The sequence below is a fragment of the Chelonoidis abingdonii genome, chromosome 2, assembly GCF_003597395.2.
Source record: "Chelonoidis abingdonii isolate Lonesome George chromosome 2, CheloAbing_2.0, whole genome shotgun sequence".
NCBI classification, from domain to species: Eukaryota; Metazoa; Chordata; order Testudines; family Testudinidae; genus Chelonoidis; species Chelonoidis abingdonii.
This window is the reverse complement of record NC_133770.1, coordinates 229,334,355-229,352,526: the sequence shown is the minus strand read 5'-3', so window position 1 is coordinate 229,352,526 and position 18,172 is coordinate 229,334,355. Positions and strand designations below refer to the sequence as shown.

Genomic DNA, 18,172 nt, shown 5'->3' with positions numbered 1-18,172 from the left:
AGCAAGTAAATCTCTCAAACAATTTATGGCTATTGTGGTCATGTTCTTTACGTATATCCTAAATAAGGGGCCATGTCAACTCTAAATCCTTCAGAATTAAGAATTACTCTCTTTGCTGTTTTCCAAGTACTTTCGCTATAAAAATCACACTGGGATTCTTTCCAAGAATACTGATGTAGGGGCTCTTCATGGCCACTGCTAGATAGCCCTGCTGCAGTCTTGGCCTGAGAATAGGTTTTCAACCTATTAAAATTCCCTGGGATTAGTAAAGCAGTCTTCTCCCCCTAGTTGCTGCCCATGTCTCCTTCTTTGAAATACTTTCTGAAGAGTGCACATTCCCAAACAACATAAGCAGAAGCAAGGCTTTGCGCAATAATAGAAAATAAATCTCTAAAAAAAGAAACATAGTCTCTGAGGTTCTTGCTTACTTTTTTTTAACAAAATAGGAAAAGCTACTTAAAAGTAGAGATTCAGGAATCATGTTGCCCTAATTAGTTTTTATCATTATTTTAGAGCTTGATCCAATTCCCGTTGCAGTCAACGAGAATATTTGCAGTGACTTTAATGGAAGCTAGATCAGCCCTACTATCTGTTATGCTTACTCTCTTACTCCCTTGATTTCTTGTTTACTCTCTTGAAAACAGAGGAGGAATACATTTAAAAAAATGTAAAAGATGGGATAGTGCATTGGGCTTTCACCTTTGGCAACCTGGGTTGTTGTTTTTATATTTATTTATTTAATTGAAAGTCTTTATTGTTTTTTTAGGTGGGAATACCAGTGTATAGTTAATCCAAAAATATTAGAGTGCAGGTCACTGGAAAGAGAGAAAGAACTGGTAGCAGGAATAAAAGAGAAAGGAAGAAGTTGGGTGCTCTACAAGGTATTCAGTGAAGGACAATCAAATAAAATGAAAGTGTAATACAGAGCTTTGCAGTATATAACTATAGATTATTGACCATACATGTCAAGGAATAAGTTATGGCTACGTACAACCAAATTTGCTGCTTTTATACTAATTCCTAGCCAACATCCGCTTCCCAGAACCACCACAGAATTTGGATGGCATGAATAGTAGGTTTTGCTCAAGGGATGCTCAGGCATCCAGATCATGATCCCCAAGATGTTACTAATCAAGATTCAGCTGCATTTGCAGAGCTGGCTAAGGAAGCTTGCAAAATACCTGCTCCTTACTATGGTTTTGAGACCTGAGATTGGGAAGATTACTTTAGCATCACAGTGATTGCCATACCGGGTCACTCCATGTAGCCCAGCATGCTGTCTGACAAGGACCAGTCCTCAATACTTCAAAGGATGATATAAACAACCCCGAGATGGCCAATTATGGGATAATCTGACCAAGGGAAAGTTTCTTCCTAGCTCCCCTATTAGTTAAAGTTTGGTTTGTATGTTGTCTAAGCATGAAGATTTATATCTCCTACAAAACTCTTGCGTAAAAAAACTCCTTACTCTTAGAACTTTGGTTACTCCATATAAATGTCCAATTCTTTTTAAAATCCTGTTAAACTTTGGCCTCAGGTGACTTGTGACAAAGGGCTTGATGGGTTAATTCTGTGCTGTTGTGAAGAAGTATTTCCTCATATCATTTTTAAATGTGCTGCTTTTCAATTTACTACAGCACCTTCTGTGCCTGACTGTTCTTCCAGTGCAGAGGTCCAATTTCCAATGATTTCAAAGCTTCCTTTCCATCTTTATGAATCTTTAAGGCAAATTTACAAACATTTTGGAATTAATGATTTTGCTAACGCAGTGGTAACTATTTTGCCATTTTATTTTTTGTCTCCCATGTTCTGAAATTATTTTTTAAAGAAAAGTACTAACTTGTAATGTGCTTTACTTTATTGGTTCATTAAAAACTTTCTCTCTCTACCTACCCTCAAACCATGACAAACCTGGGTGTGTGCAATTTATACACACTGTTCCTTTCTGATGGCTTCTTTTTTCCAATATGAGAGAAATTAATTTTACTTTCTCCCAATGTATTAATAGCTGTACAAGGGAATTCCACAACGTTCAAAAGTATTCTCCTCTCTCGTATGTGTAGGTTTATTAGCAAGCATTTCCTAATCTACAGAGAAATCTAATTTCACAAATAGATCCGAGCCACTTCAATTGATGGCTTTCAATTGCTATCCACCCGGGGACGAAAAGGGAGGAGGAAGTTTGTCAGAAACACTTTCGCTGAGGCGAAGAATGATTACCAAAGATGTCTTCATTGACTGCCACCCACCTACAGTCGATAGTACTCAAATGAATACGCCGATAGTGAACTATATAAGACAGGCGAATGGCTGCTAAAGGCGCATCCTACTGTTTTGGGTTTAGAACCGATCGCTCCCCATTCACTCTCTAACCAAAGAAGTAAGTCTTCACTGGGAGAAAGAGGAAGAAAAGTCTCTTAGCAACTTAGAAATACCAGAGCTGAGCAAAATTAGACTCTACTTCAAGGTAAGCGCTCCCTCTTGTCCTGTGTAGAGGGAGAGACATTTTGCCGGGCTGCTGCAATTCTCTTTGTAGTCAAGATATGGTGGCTGGGATTTAGAGATTTCTTTAATTATTCCAGGGGTTGTGTCACCACTTCGAATAATCAGGATCCGCTCGCTGCATCAATGAATGAAAGGCTAAATCCATTCCTAATTCATTCCTAGAGCTAGTCATATGCAATAGCTGCCGGCGGAGGGTTGGAAACCTCGAACTATTTTTGGGGCAGTTCGCTTGCTGCGAGATCTTTTTAGCTCTGTTGACAAAAGGGAGTTGCAAGTGATGCAAACATAATTCGGTTTGTAAATAACTGATTTATTCCCCTCTTTCGTAATCCTAATTGTTTGCTATATTTAGAATAGCTTACTTACATGTATTAAGTTCTCAGCTAGGAGTCTCAGCCCGTCATTTTTGTGTTTGCCTTTTAAACCGCCTTTCATATTTGTCTCCGCTCCAAAATAATGAAACACTCCAGCCTCCGTTTTCCTAAAATACTTATGGAAGTATCTTGGCTGTAGTATCTCCACGTGTGTAATGTGCTCGCGTGGATGTAGGAGGGCTTTGAGCTCTCACACTGATACAGTAAAACATACTAAAGGTTTGGACTTTTAAATTTTATTCCTGTCAGAACACGGGCTACATTGAAAAACAAAGCGCCTAAATTCTCTTACCAGTCACCTGGCAAAATCATTAACCCACCCGAAAGCCAGGAGTTCGATCAATGAATGTGCCCAGTAAATTCACAGAGATAAAAGTCAAGCACATAACAAGAACTGGGGGAAATTGTCATTCTAAGTGGAAAGACAGCGAGAGTGTATTTTATATAATGTATATCAGCATGCGAATCTAGGGCAATGCCAGAGTAGTGTGAGGATTTCTGGTTCTATGGCTTAAAAATCCTGGGAACAATTCTCCTTCCTTCCCCATTTAAAAAAAAAGTCTCTGTCTTGGTTATCTGTGTCCAGCTGAAAGTTAAAACTGGTTGTGATTCCGCTGAACGACTAAAGCTTCAGGAGTGATCACTCTGGGAGAAGAAAGCCAGGCAAAGCCCCAATAAAGCCCTGGATTGTAATATGTCCTGCTCGGTTAATACCGTTGTCCTAATCCGTGTCTATAAATGTGTTCTAAAGGGATCTGAGATGAAACTGCAGCGCTTGCCGCGGTGGGCGGGGAAGTGTGGCGGGGCCAGGCCATCCGGAGAGCCCTCCTCCCCCCCCCGCCGCCCCTCCACCCCAGCGCAGCGGGGCTGGCACTAGCAAGGTCCCCAGCCTGGCAGAGCACAGTGTAGGCGCGGGAGAGGAGAGGAGTGTGCTGAGCCCAGCGCCCTTGCGCCACCTGGCTCCCTGCGCGCCCAGCAGCGCTCTTCTCCCCAGCGCCCTGCAGCCGGCCTCAGTCAGCCCCCATTGGCTTCGCTCGCTTTCCCCACCCAGTGGGACAGAAGCCGGCCCCAGCATGAGGAGAGGGCTGGGTCCGGGCATGGCCAGGAGCTAACCGTGCTCTGGTCTCTCTTCTCCCAGGAGCCAGAGAGATGCGAGGGGCAAAGAGATGTCACGCTCTGCCTGCCATCTTCTTCCTGCTGCTCACTTCAGCCCCTGCGCCGCCGGGGGTCGAGGGCAGCAGCAGGGACCTGGAGGCGCCAGGAGGGGACAGGAGGACTCTGCTCGATCTTCTCTTGCAAGCTATCGGGGACAGCGAGAGCCACCAGCCTCACCACCCCCCGAGGGGGGACAGGGTGATCTCCAGGCGCTACAGCGGCAGCGCCCTTTACTCCGCAGCTGTGGACCAAGACCTCCGGGTGACTTCCTCCGCCTCCAGGGAGCGAGCAGCGGGGCAGGTGCCCCGGCTCTTCACCAGCTCCAGGCACGTAGGTAAGAGCAGCGTCCCTTCCCCCCTCCTTTTCCCCTCCGCGCCCCCGATCCCAGCAGGCGGGGGACCGCGCACCTCTCTCCCCATCCCTGGCCTGGCAGAGGAAACTTGTCCTCAGCAGCTGCAGTACTTGTCACACCCAGGCCTGGAGGAAGGGCGCGTCTCCCCAGCTCCCGCGAGGGCAAGCACGCGTGTTTTGTCGTGCTCCGTGGGGATCTGTGTTTCTACCCTGTCCCTCTATCTGCGGGAGAGGGACATGTTGATGCCTTTAGAGCCAGCAGGAGCCAAGCTGACCGTCCTCCTGGCTCGTCTGAGATCTGCTGCTTGCACGTGGATCCCAGCCGCGCATAGGAGCTGGCCTCAGCCTGGTAGAAACACAGAAGCAGAGAGCCAGCTTCTAGAAATCTGCTTCTCCGCTTCCTTCCCCCTCTGCCCTGGTGTCCTTGTCGCTGCTGTTCGGCTCCCGTGGCAGCCACCGCAGCGCGAAAGCTGCAAACTTTCGGTGCATGCAGGAGCGGGAGCAGCGCGCGGATGTTTTGACTGGAGCAGAGCGCGTGGCCCGATGCCCTGGATTGGCTGCTGCTGCCTGTGTGAGCTGCAGAACTTTCCCCATCTTGTCCTTTAAGTTTCTACCTAAGCGATTCCCATTCACTTTCAGGTCCTCGGGTGCCTAGTTAGCCTTTAAGTGCTGCAGGTCTCCCGAGGCTAAGAGCCTGAGTTTACCCGGTGAGCTGCTGTCCCTCTCCCTTACACACCCGCAGGCAGGGCGCAGGAGGTCGGATGATGGGCTGGAGCAGCGGAAAGCGCAGCGCTGGGTAGGGAGAGCCGCTGGGGGCGGGGGCGAGCTGCGGCAGCTCGGGGAGCCTCTTTCAGAACAGGGGCCCGGGGCTGCTCCAGGGGAGCTTTTCTTCTTTATCACTTCGCCGTCGTTTCCAGGCTCTGGGCAGCCCCTGAATTTGTTTCTGTCTTTGCGTCCCTCCCGGGGCAGACGGGAGACTCAGCGCATCGAGACCCAGTGGATCATAGACTAGAATATCAGGCTTAGAAGGGACCTCAGGAGGTCATCTAGTCCAGGGGTTGGCAACCTTTCAGAAGTGCTGTGCCAAGTCTTTCTTTATTAACTTTAAGGTTTCACGCGTGAGTGATATATGTTAACGTTTTTGGAAGGTCTCTTTCTATAAGTTTATAATATATAACTAAACTATTGTTGTATGCAAAGTAAATAAGATTTTTAAAATGTTTAAGAAGCTTCATTTACAATTAAATTAAGATGCAGAGCCCCTCCCACCTAACCAGTGACCAGGCCTTGGGCAGTGTGATTACCACTGAAAATCGGCTTGAGTGCTGCCTTCAGCGCCTGTGCCATAGGTTGCCTATCCCATCTAGTCCAACCTCCTGCTCAAAGCAGGACTAGTCCCCAGGCAGATTTTTTTTCCCCCAGGTCCCTAAATGGCCCCCTCAAGGATTGAACTCTCCTACCCCTTCCACCCACTGCACCCTGAAGGGGACTCCTCTCAGACCGCTGCTTTTTAAACAACTAGCAAGCAAATATAGGAAGCAATTTATTATCCTGCTGCTTCTGCTTTGGCTCCATTCCCCAAACTAAGAGTTCAGCTTGTGTTGGGCTTCTCATTGTGTGTGGGGGGGTGGAGGATAAAGTTACACCAAACCTAATAAATTATGCTGTCCTTATCTGGAGGTGTGAGAGGGGGAATCGAGTTTACTGGTGTCATGTGATTGTCACTTTGGCTGCAAAAGTCGAGCTTCATATTTTTTGGAAAAACAAAACTACTGAGTAGTGGTTTTAAATCAAGCCCCTCCCTTTTCATATTTACATTGGCTTGTTCTCTCCTTGAGTCAGCACAGAAACAATTCTCATGAAAATGAATTCCTGCCCACATTCTGCACTGGCAGTTCTGTTATTCCTAGAATTAAGCACAGAGAAAATAACTGATGTTACATTTAGCTCTGGATTTATTAATTCAAGATGTCTTGTTTTATTGATACTGACAGCACGATTTGGTCCATATGTTAAATAAATGCTAGCAACTTTCATGACTCTGCCTGGGGGAAATGTAGTTTACCTTTTCTTCTTTTTGTGTGAAGAAGGTCAGAGTAGGTCAGAAACATTTGTCCTATTAAACAATAAAGTATGGCAGGGAAATGAATTGTGGGTTTGGGCATAAAAGTCAATTGTGATCAATATAATTGTGCCTAGAACATATCAGGTACTAAGGTCTTATTGTGATAACATCTTGTATCCAGTAATGATGTCAAAACACTGAGTTACAGTGATTAGTTATTTGCAGAATTCTTTAATAGATAAGTGTATAGGTAAGACACACAGTCTTTTGTCTATGTGGTTAGGCTATGTACATTCTACATAACTGGTATTTTTGCATGAAAGTAGCATTATGAGATTTACAAAAAGGAGATTAAGGCGTGAATATATCCCGGCTGTAGCCCACTGGTGTTTTCCATCAGGTTCACTGCCATTTCCTCCTGATGATGCTGAGCAATGAGAAAAGACACATTGGAAAAGTTGAAATGGCAAAAACAAATAAAGTTTGGCCTTTCAGTATTATGCCTCTCCTATACACATTCCTTGACCTTTACATTTCAAAGGTGCAGGAAGATGTAATTAGTGAATACAGTCCCAGGAAGGAGAGTATCTTTAATGAACCTGCCAACATTTCCCCCAGTGTTTAGACCACTAGTTTACTGAAAAGAGAGGTGCCCATGATGCATGATATATCACTATCCTGGCTTGGACTACATGTGAGACAACTGCAGATATGTCTGATTTTTCACAGGTCCCCCTTTCAAGGCAACATGCAGGATGTTTGACCAAGTTCCACCATAAGTAATTTATTCTCATGACTGGATGGTAGAAGGACAGAATAATTGCACTCCCTGGTCTATGTATATAAATCCTCAGGTTGGGGAGTGCTATTTTTTTAAAAAGCATGAGAGATGCAAAAGAAGAACAAACCTCTTAGTGTTGAGAGCCGTCAGACTAACTCTGGGAGTTATAAAAAAAGTCTATTAGAAAACATATTCAGATAATATCGCCACAGATTCATGTGCTGACAAGAAGAGTGATAGCAGGGAACATAGGTATTGACATACCAGAAAAGACTAGTGGGGCATCAAATCCTATATCCTGTCACTAACAGTTGCTAATATTAGGTGATTTAAAGGAAGGCATAATTATAAAATACCTACCATAGAGGAAGTTGCTTATGCACTGAAATATAAAAGTTATAGGCATATAAAATATGTATATAATATCTAATGTAACAATGACACTTCATTACCCATATAAATGTCTATTTTTTAGAATCTTTTCTGATGGACAGAGAAATACTTTTGAGTGCAGTTCACACAGCATGATTTCTTTCTCTTTAAATACTTAGTTTTAGAGAATGTAGTGCTTGTGAAGAATGCAGGACTGATAACCTTGGAAACTGCAGACCTCCAGTTATCCATAGAACAGATACAACATGGTTAAGCACCGAGCAAGCTTCCTCCCTGACCTAGAGAGATCTTCTCTAGAGTTTAGAAATTTTCATGCTTATTCAGCTTCTGGATTTACTGACACAGCAGACAGTGAGGGTTCCAATTACACCTATTTTCATGGCTAAGGTTTTTGAGGTGGCCACCTATCTATTTGAAACTGGATTTAGTTATCAACTCTTTTAATTTATGTCAATGGCATGGTGACAACTTTTGTTTCAGATGGTCACAAAGTGTCTATTGAACTGGATTGATAAAGGGATCTCTCAGTCAGAAGGCTGGTTCACTCAGATCAGGATGCAGATACAGCTCCTTATTTGGCTCATCACTTATGTTCATTTTTTAAAATGATCATTTTGTGTCAAATGACAATTCAGTACCCCTTTCTATTTCTTCTTTCAAAAACAAAAGGTACATGGAGCTATAGTACAGTAGGAGAAACACCTATTTTATGTGTCCTTGCTTTTCCTCTTCTCCTAGGAGCCATTCAAGAGATTTGGAGAAAGAGGTCTTAGATTATACTAATCATCTCATATTGTGCATGGAGACCCTTATTTCCAGATCCAGTGAAGATGACAGCTTCTTCATCACTTTCTCTCTCTCCACTCAGAACCCAAGTCACAGGAACTTCCATCGCCCAGATCCTTCCAAGTTACATTTGTCATTTTGATTAACAAAAGTGAGCATCTATTCCCCAGAGAGGTATTCAGACAAAGTAATATCTAGCAATCAAAACACAGTCTTCTGCTAGGATATCTTCTAGAATGTGACTAGAAATACACAGTGTTCCTTTGAATAGTGTGTTATCCCTAATGGAGTTAAGTTTGCTACTGCAACATCCATACTTTGAGCCTCTATAAACCTGAGAACTAGTCATATTAAGAAGCATATTTTTTGCTTTGAAAAGTTGTTTTGGGTCCCTCCTTTCTGAACCATGACTGATATTTTCTCCCTATTCCCTATATGTAACTGTGGCTTCCTAATCATCATTACTCTGAATACACGAGTTTTCAATTCTGTCTTTTCATCTGGAAATTAAAGTAGTATTTTCCACAAAGATACAGTGGTCCTCATGTTATCTTCTAATTGAATGTTTGGGTAAACATGAATATTTCATTAATTTCATGAGATTTTCTTAGCTGCCTTTTATCCAAAAACTTTCTGCAAAACAGGAACAGCTTTGGTGTACCCTACATGCTAAAGTAGTCCTAAAAATTAAAAGATTGTATATATTCACTATTCTCTCTTTATGTAGAGGAAAGAGTCATCTAAATTCACAACAGCTAGGTGGCTCAAATTTTGTCTTTGTTATGGGAGGATATTATTTGAAAAGATATCAGTTGATTTTTTTCCAGGATTTTAGGCCACAAAGTCAGGTTCTGTTCTCAGTTACACCAGCGTAAATTCAACAGAGAACTTTTAAATTAAACAGGCAAGATTTTAAAGGATGTAATGGAGAATGGAATTGAGGCTGATGAAGAATAGAAACATACTTTTTAATTTCCTATTATTTTTATAATAATTAGCATGTTCTGTCATGATGCACATGGGATATTCCAGGCAGTGCCTATGCCTTCTCCAATCAATTAATTAATATTATTATTTATTTATTTTCAATATTCAGATAACTTTTTCCTACTTATAGTATGAAGGTAAAGATTTCTGGATATTGGGAGAAAAGGAAATAACAGTAATCAAAACTTTCCATTCTCCAGAATAACATGTCCACCAGACAGACAAGCCCCGAAAGATTAGCTAAAGTAACAGATGGAGCCACTTTATAAGTAATTCTATTTTATTAAGTTAAGAAGTCTAATGTTTTTATTTCACTTCCTTAGTTAATCTTGTGGTTCGAAATCTACAATTTATAAGTCAATCATTTTTATTGGAAGATTGGTGAGCAAGTCCTTCTGTGAGCTGCTTCCAGTCACTTAATCCATGATTAAGGATTAGTAGTTTTGCTGTTTTGAAGGAAATGAATTGATAGGTAAGCAAAATTATAATTGTATGTGTATAAACAATCTAGTAGCTAATAGACAGGAAATTAATTTTTATGGAGTAAACAAACCATAGCATGTTTAGTGCTTCTGATTGTCTTCTCGTTGAAATAATTATCAACGGATATTTCAGCAGAATTTCTGGACAGTGTTTGTATCATCAGGTTTCAGTCATTTTACAGTTCGTTATTATTTTGTAATGACTAATGTGTATTTTGTATAGTTATTCTGGAAGGAAGATTATATTTTGCACAGGGTTATACCATGTGCTTTGTAACTCAACTAGCTCTGTGTGTTTTCTTCTGTCTTGAGGGGAATCTAATAATGTTGTGTTTATTATGGTAGTACTTAAGAGCCAATCAAGAACGGAGCCACGTTGTGTTAGGCACTGTACAAACGCAGGATGGAGGATGGTTCTTGCCCCAAAGAGCTAACAAATGAAAAAGGCAAGACAGAGGAAGGGTAGGGGAAGGGGTAGAACATCCAAGCAGATGGCTTGGATGAACAATGTGATGGCAGACCAAATTCAACCAGTATTAGAGTGACCAGATCACAACACTAAAATATCGGGACACATTGGGGTGCCATCAGCCCCACCCACTGTCCATCCCTGCTCCTCCCAGGCTCTGCCCCCACTCTGTCCCAGGTCCTGCCCCCTTGCCCCCCCCTTCCTCATCCCCTGACCCCCTGCTGGCTTGCTGCATCCTTCCTCAGTCCCCCACCCACTGCTCGCCTCCCCACCCCCATCACCCATCCGCCACTTGCTTACCTCTTCACCCTCCCCGCCTGCCACTCACCTCTTTGCCCCCCTGCCTGCCACTCACCCCTATGGTGCTGACTTTCCATCTGCCATATGGGCATTTGCCCACCCCCGCTTCTTCCCACCCAACCATCCGCCCTTGCTCTGCCCCCATTCCATCCCCTTCCCTCAAGTCCCTGCTCCTGCCCTGCCTCTTCTCCTCCTTCTCCCCTGAGCACGAGGTGTCCCCGCTCTTCCCCCCTCCCTTCTGGAAAGCACTAAGTGCCGCCAAACAGCTGTTTGGTGGCTGGAAATGCTAGGAGGGGGGAGGAGCGGGGACACAGCACACTGGGCATGGAGGGAGAAGGAGGAGAGGAAGGGGGAGCTTGGCTGCAATTTTTCCTTATGGGTGCTCCAACCCTGGAGCACCCATGGAGTTGGTGCCTCCCTCCCACGTGCCTCCTTACCTGAATATCGGGACAAATGGGGTCCCGGTATTACATTGATCGGGACGCAGGACAGAGGGTTAAATATCAGGACAGTCCCAATTTTATCAGGACATCTGGTCACACTAACCAGGATCAGTGTTTTTAAAACAGAGCCTTTCAGTTACATTTTTGATTTGTTTGGTGCTATAATTCAGGCCTGATTTGCCCTCTGTTTTATGACAATCTGCATCGCATATTGATTCTTAAGGTTAATTTCCATTTTAAACTTTACAGGTGATGGCAGAGGGTCCAGTCCAGCAAATGAATAATAGGAAGTGTAACACTTACAACCTTGAGTATGCCTATTGAGTTCAATGGGGCTAACAGTCTTATGCATTATCTACACTGGTACAAAGTTTAGCACTGAGCCCTACGTAAACAATAAGAGATGTGAAATAGGTTTCTGTTAATGCTATAGGAGTACATTTTGGGTGGAGAGAAAGGATGACATTTTTATTATTTAATTGTACTATTATTTTGCCCTCAGAAAAAATATATATATATATATATATATATTTCCCTTATAAGCTCTCACAGAGAAGATCCTATTAGTCATCTTTTTTTTTTCTGATCAAGTGTTTAACATTTGTCCCCCTATTGAACATGCATTTTTGTTTTGTTTCATTTTATTCCTTTATCTGATATCCTGTTTCTCTGTCCCCACTCCCCTCCTTGAAATGCACCTCTGTGATCTCAGTCTGTTCCCTCCTCCTGTTCAGGAGCCATTTCAGACCCACCATTTCCTACCAGATGCAATGTTACTTTTGTATTACTGCTGCCATTGAATCATAGAAATGTAGGGCTAGAAGGGACCTTGAGAAGTCATCAAGTCCAGCCCCCCTGTGCTGAGGAAGGATCAAGTAAACCTAGACCATCCATGATAGGTTTTTGTCCAATCTATTCTTAAAATCCTCAACTGATGGAGATTCTACAACCTCCCTTGGAAGCCTATGCTAGAGTTTAACTACCTTTTATAGTTAGAAGGTTTTTCCTAATATGTAACCTAAATCTCCCTTGATGCAGATTAAGCCCATTATGTCTCATCCTACCTTCAATGGACTTCGAGAACAATTTATCCCTACAGTCCTCTTTATAACAATCCTAACATATTTGAAGACTGTTATCAGGTCCCCCTCAAACAAGCCCAGTTTTTTCAACTTTTCATCATAGTTCAGATTTTCTAAACCTTTCATCAATTTTGTTGCTCTCCTCTGGATTCTTTTCAATTTGTCCACATCTTTCTTAAAGTGTGGGACTCAGAACTGGACATAGTACTCCAGATGAGGCCTTACCAGTGCCAAGTAGACTGGGACAATTACCTCGTGTGTGTTACGTACAACACTCCTGTTAATACAGCCCAAAATGATATTATCCTTTCTCGCAATTGCATTATCTCACATTCAATTTGTGTTCCACCATAACCCCTCATCCTTTTCAGTGATACTACAACCAGTTATTCCCCATTTTTTTAGTAGTGCAACAGATTTTTCCTTACTAAGTAAGTACTTTGCACTTGTCTGCATTGAATTCTGACTAATTCTCCAAAATTTGTCAAGATCTTTTGATTTCTAATCCTGCCCTCCAAAGACCCTGCAATCCCTTCCAACTTGGTATCATCTGCAAATTTTATAAGCATTCTCTACACTTCATTATCTAAGTCTTAATGAACATATTGAATATTACCAGGTCCAGGACTAATCCTGACGGGACTCCACTAGATACACCCTCCAAGTCTGACAGAACACCATTGATAACTACTCTTTGAGTATGGCCTTTCAACTAGTTGTACACCCACCTTAAAGTAATTTAGCCTAGACCACATTTCCCTAGTTTGCCTATAAGAATGACATGCGGAACTGTGTCAAACAGTGCCGGCTCCAGGCACCAGCGAAGGAAGCAAGTGCCTGGGGCGGCCAATAGAAAGGGGCAGCAGCCCATCTGGTGCTGGGGCGGCATGTTGGGGTCTTTGGCGGCAATTCAGCAGCAAGTCCTTCAGTCCCTCTGTTCCTCTTCAGTGGCACGTCAGTGGTAGCTTAATTGGGTTTGTCTTTTTTTTTTTCCTTCGCTGCTTGGGGCAGCAAAAAAGCTGGAGCCGACCCTGGTGTCAAAACCCTATGTCTTTATCTGATATGAGTGATTCTCAGTATTGGTCATCTTTATCTTGGCTCTTAATTTAAATAATCCCCCCACACACAGTAGGAATGTGTGTTCCCTGAGTCCCAAGCACAGGGCAAGTGTTAAGGAGTTGGGTTGTCATTTAATTTACTGATGCCTCAGTGAATTAGAATCCTGCTGATACAGTTTCTTGCCTGATGGCTCTGCCCTCAGGACTATTGCGCAAAGTATCACACTTACATTTTGAAATCACCACGTGTGTGTCTGCCAAACATGGTTTGACATCGCTGTAAAGGGATATGGACTCACATATGGACAGCTGTTACAACCTATGATGTGCCAATAGTCCTCAAACGCATTCTGGATGGGGTCAAGCCTACAGGCCACTGGCCCAGCTTCTGTGTGAACAGTTAGAGATACAACTGTATTGCTTTTTAAAATATAATGAACTCTATCAAATAAAAATTATTAGATAAGTTCTAGTGACACGTACATATCTTTTTACAGATGGAAGCCAGACAGGACATATTGTATAGGATGTTGAAAAGCACCTAAGTGATTTAGGAGTACAAATCCCATTGAAATTCAGTAAGAATTGTGTTCCTAAGTCACTTAGGTGTTTTCAACCCCCCAACTTGTGTGTCCTTTAAAACAAGTGGTCCTCAAATTTGGGGCATTCCCCCCCAGGGGGCCACAGAGGAATGTTCAGGGGTGTGTGGTGTGATCCGGGGGCGGGAGGAAGGAGTGCCACCCAACTCCGCTTTGCCCCCACCTCCCATTCAGTCCTGGCCCCAGCTCACGTCCTGGCCTCAGCCCCCGGCCCCGCTCCTGGTCATGGCTCCCAACCACAGCTGTTGGTGGGGAGGTGGGGGGGCACAGACAGATTATATTAGGGGCAAGGGGGGTGTGACTTAAAAAGTTTGGGGACCACTGTTTTAGGCCAAGATTTTTTAAAAAAGGGGCCTAAGGTTAGGTTCCTAAATCCATGCCTCGGGATCTAATTAAGTGATGTGATTTTCAAATATCTTGAGCACTTCAATGAAAACTGTTGGGTGCTCAGCACTTTTGAAAATCAGGTCACTTACCTGGGAACCTAGATAAAGAGTAGATAAAGTTAGAAGCCTAACTTTTACCATCTAGGCTGAGATATTCAGTGCTGCATAAAGGATTAAAATTATTAAAAATTATGCATCCAGACCTCCATAGATGGCTTTGAAAACTTCTCTCCAATCTGTAACCTGGATGGCTGCTCACATATTTTGCATGAGGCAGTGGTTTTGCTGAGTTCATGTCTCTCTCCCTTTTGTTACTGGCTTTATATACCACTCTAGCAGCTCTTCTGATGATTTGTCCCATCCTATAAGTAAATGCTGACAGATATTGGGCTCATACCTTTTCATGGTTATGAAAGCATTATGGGTGTGATTATAGAATGTGTTATGAATACTCATATGGGCATTAGCTACTCCCTGCTATGTGTAGTGGTTTTGTAGCTCAGGACCAATTTTCTTGAAATCCTGTTTTGCTCTTGGTACAATACAGCTGACATTTCAAATTCTTGTGGCTCCCTGTGTACTGGGATTTGGTCCACTGCAAGATGATAGCTGTTAGTATGGGATTCCCGCTTTTCTGTGCTTTCTCATGGACTTGTGTTACTGTATTCCAGTAACATCCAAAGGGTCCAATCAGGGTCTAGGGCCTGTGCTAGGTACTGTACAACCATATAGATTGACAGTGGGCTGGTTTCTCTGCTTTGCTAAGTCCACAAATTGACTTAAAATGGCCAAACAGGGCCAGTGGAGAATCTCCTCTGTGCAGGGGAACTCACCACGGATGGAAACCTGCCAGATGCAGATCAGCCACCTCCTGTAACAGTTGTGCTATCCACTCCCACTGTAGAAGAGGATGAAGGGGGTGGCTGGGTGAAGGAGGAGTGTGGCAGAATAGCACTTTACTAAGCCTGATACCTCTCTGGCATAAGTCTGAGCTATTTCCCACAGCTGAAACGTGAGCTGGGTCTGCGTAGGTGAGGCTCAAAGAGCTGTAAATGGCGCTGTCTCAGCAATTCCCCCCCACTGCCACTGTGCAGAGTTTTGATACAGTCCAGAATCTGTTTCACTATCCATGCCCTGAAGAACCTACAGTTTAATTCAGTGTAAGACCTAAGTAAAGGAAGACAAATAAAAACACCTTACCAGCATGATTTTTTTAACCATAAACATGTGATCTGTAATCAATTCACAGTGAACTGGAATCCTGGGTTCACACAACATGCTCTAAGGATCCACCATAAAATATGTTACTTTTAACTGTACACTAATCAGCCATGTTGTCTTCTGAGGTTATATTTTAAATTTGTAAAAATATATTTTAAAAAATTGCTCATTACAGTATTTTTATCTTATGCAAATTTAGAATCAGCATAATAAATATATAATATTCATGTAGTTGTTTAAAGCAATTTGTATACAGCTTAATGCTTTAGATGTTCAAGTTTTGAGAGGCGAGTAACTTTAAAAAAAATCTTATTAATATTAGTAGGGGCCTGACCCAGTAAGGTGCTCAGCAGCAGTGCCCATTGAGGGCCCTAAGCCGCAATATTTTTGGAGGCCCTCGCACACAACACATACTAATAATTATTTGGGGACCCCCTTGAGCTGCTCAGGGCTCTAAGCAATTCCTTAGTCATCTTATGCCTAGTGCAGCCTCTGCTCAGCACTTCAGGCCTGGATCCACAAAAGCACTTAGGCATTGTGACTCTGAGAGTCACAGCACCTAACTTTTAGGTGCCTAGAAAATCATAGGAGCACATTACAATTCACCAAGCCGAATTAGGTGCCTAGGCTCCCTGTAGAATGAACAAGAAGAGAGAGATGCTGGACTGTGATTCACAAAAGTGAGCACGCTAGTCAGGAAGCTGCCAAAGCTAGCCAATGGGATTGCCAACCAGAGGGGTATATGCTAAGCTCCACTCCTTTCTCAGAGCTAAACACTTACTTCTGGACTGCAGGGAGGTCCCTGCCTCTGCTAGTGATTTACAGCCAGGAACCCTCTTTGGATGCTGGGTATTAGGAAAGGTTAAAAACAAACAAACAAACAAACAAAAACAGTGATGTCTCCCTTACTAAACAAGGGAAAATCTTCTGATGCATTCTGGAATCCTGTTTTTATTGTATAACTGTATTTAGCATGACAAATGAGCCCCAGTAAATAATGGGTTAAATTTTGGCTCCATTGAAATCAATGGCAAAATTCCCATGGACTTTAATAGGGCCAAGATTTTACCCAATACAGAAGGAAGCAAATAACAGGTAAAATAAATTAGCTTCAAAATAATCTGTGGCGAGGACTGGATGGTTCACAGGATCAAAAATGGGATGTGAATTTTTACCTCTATGCCAGCTATGTGACTCAGCTTAGCTTGGTAGTGAGTCTGTGACCAAACTGTTGAATGACATTAATCAGTAAGCTATTTATTTTATTCTGTACTATTATTCAATTACTTGTTAACCCAGCAGGGGCATAGCAATCAGCCAAAGGTGGTGGGTGATGGTCTGGATGAACAAGAGTTACAATAGGATAAGATTTTGGGATATCTTTATTGTTACATAGGCATCTATTCAGCAGCATATAGTGTACATGTAGCTACAGACAGCAGTGTGGATGCTGTGAAAGACTCTGGCAGAGGCGAGGCAGTGGGAAAAGGCTTCAGCAGCTCCCTGAAAAGGCTCTGGTGGGAGAGAGGTAGCAGGTGAGGCCGAGCCTTTCCGCACTGCTCAAGTCTTCCTCTAGATTGAGCTCTTTGAATCTTTCACTATAAGGCATGTTTTCCAATCTTTTAATCATCCTTGTGGCTCTTCTCTGAACCCTCTCTAATTTATCAACATGCTTCTTGAATTGTGGATACCAGAATGAACACAGATTTCCAGCAGTGGTTGTACCAGTGCCAGATACAGAGGAAACATACTCTTTCTACCCCTAGTTGATATTCCCCTGCTTATATATCCAAGGATCACAGTAGCCCTTTTGGCCACAGAATCACAGTTGGAGCTCATTTTCAGCTGATTATTCACCACGACCTTCAAGTTTTTTTTCAGAGTCACTGCTTCTCAGGATAGAGTCCTCCATCCTTTCTTTATGGCCAGCATTCTTTGTATGAAAAGGTGTGACTTTACCATACTGACACACATATTGTCTTCTTGCAGTCAGCTTACCCAAGATATCCACATTGCTGTTTATCAGTGACCTGTCCATTTCAATATTTACCAGGTCCCCCTGAATCTTTGCATTATCTGAAAATTGTATCTCTGATTATTTTATGTTTTTTTCCTTCCAAATCATTGATAAAGATGCCAGGAACATATTCTGCTGAGACCCCTTTAAAAACACATCCCATTGACAATGAGTCCCTCATAATTACATTTTGAGACCTAACATTTCACTAATTTTTAATTAATTTAATGTATGCCATGTTAAATTTGTATCATTCTAGTTTATTAATCAAGATGTCGGGTGGTACTAAGTCAAATGCATTTACAGAAGTCCAAGTATATTATATCAGCGCTATAACCTTTATTAACCAAACTTGTAATCTCATCAAAAATTGATACGAAATTAGTTTGACAAGATCTATTTTCCAGAAACATATATTGATTGGCATTATTATGTTGCTCTCCTTTAATTCTTAATTAATCAAGTCCCTTATCAGCCATTACATGATTTTTCCTTGAATCGATGTCACACTACCAGGTTTGTAGTTACCTGGGTCATCCCATTTACCTTTTAAAATATTGGAACATCATTAACTTTCTTTCAGTTCTCTGGAACTTCCCCTTTACTACAAAACTTACTGAAAATCAGTATGAACAGTCCAAAGAGATCCTTGATCAGATCTTATAAGCTCTTGGATGCAAGTTATCTAGACCTGCTAATTAAAAATGTTTAACTTTAG

At 42.5% G+C, this 18,172-nt stretch overlaps 1 protein-coding gene across 2 annotated transcripts in view; it reads left to right on the top strand.

Moving 5' to 3' along the window:
* The first annotated feature begins 2,305 nt into the window (after positions 1-2,305).
* ALKAL1 (ALK and LTK ligand 1) overlaps positions 2,306-18,172 on the top strand; it is a 51,817-nt gene continuing 35,950 nt past the window's right edge. The window contains exons 1-2 of one of the 2 annotated variants that reach the window (XM_032785279.2): positions 2,306-2,467; positions 4,018-4,368. In XM_032785279.2, the coding sequence (XP_032641170.1) occupies positions 4,029-4,368 (340 nt within the window). In that variant the 5' untranslated portion in view covers positions 2,306-2,467; positions 4,018-4,028. Of the gene's footprint in view, positions 2,468-3,905; positions 4,369-18,172 lie in introns of those variants that run through there. The other variant, XM_075061968.1, reaches the window with a different exon arrangement.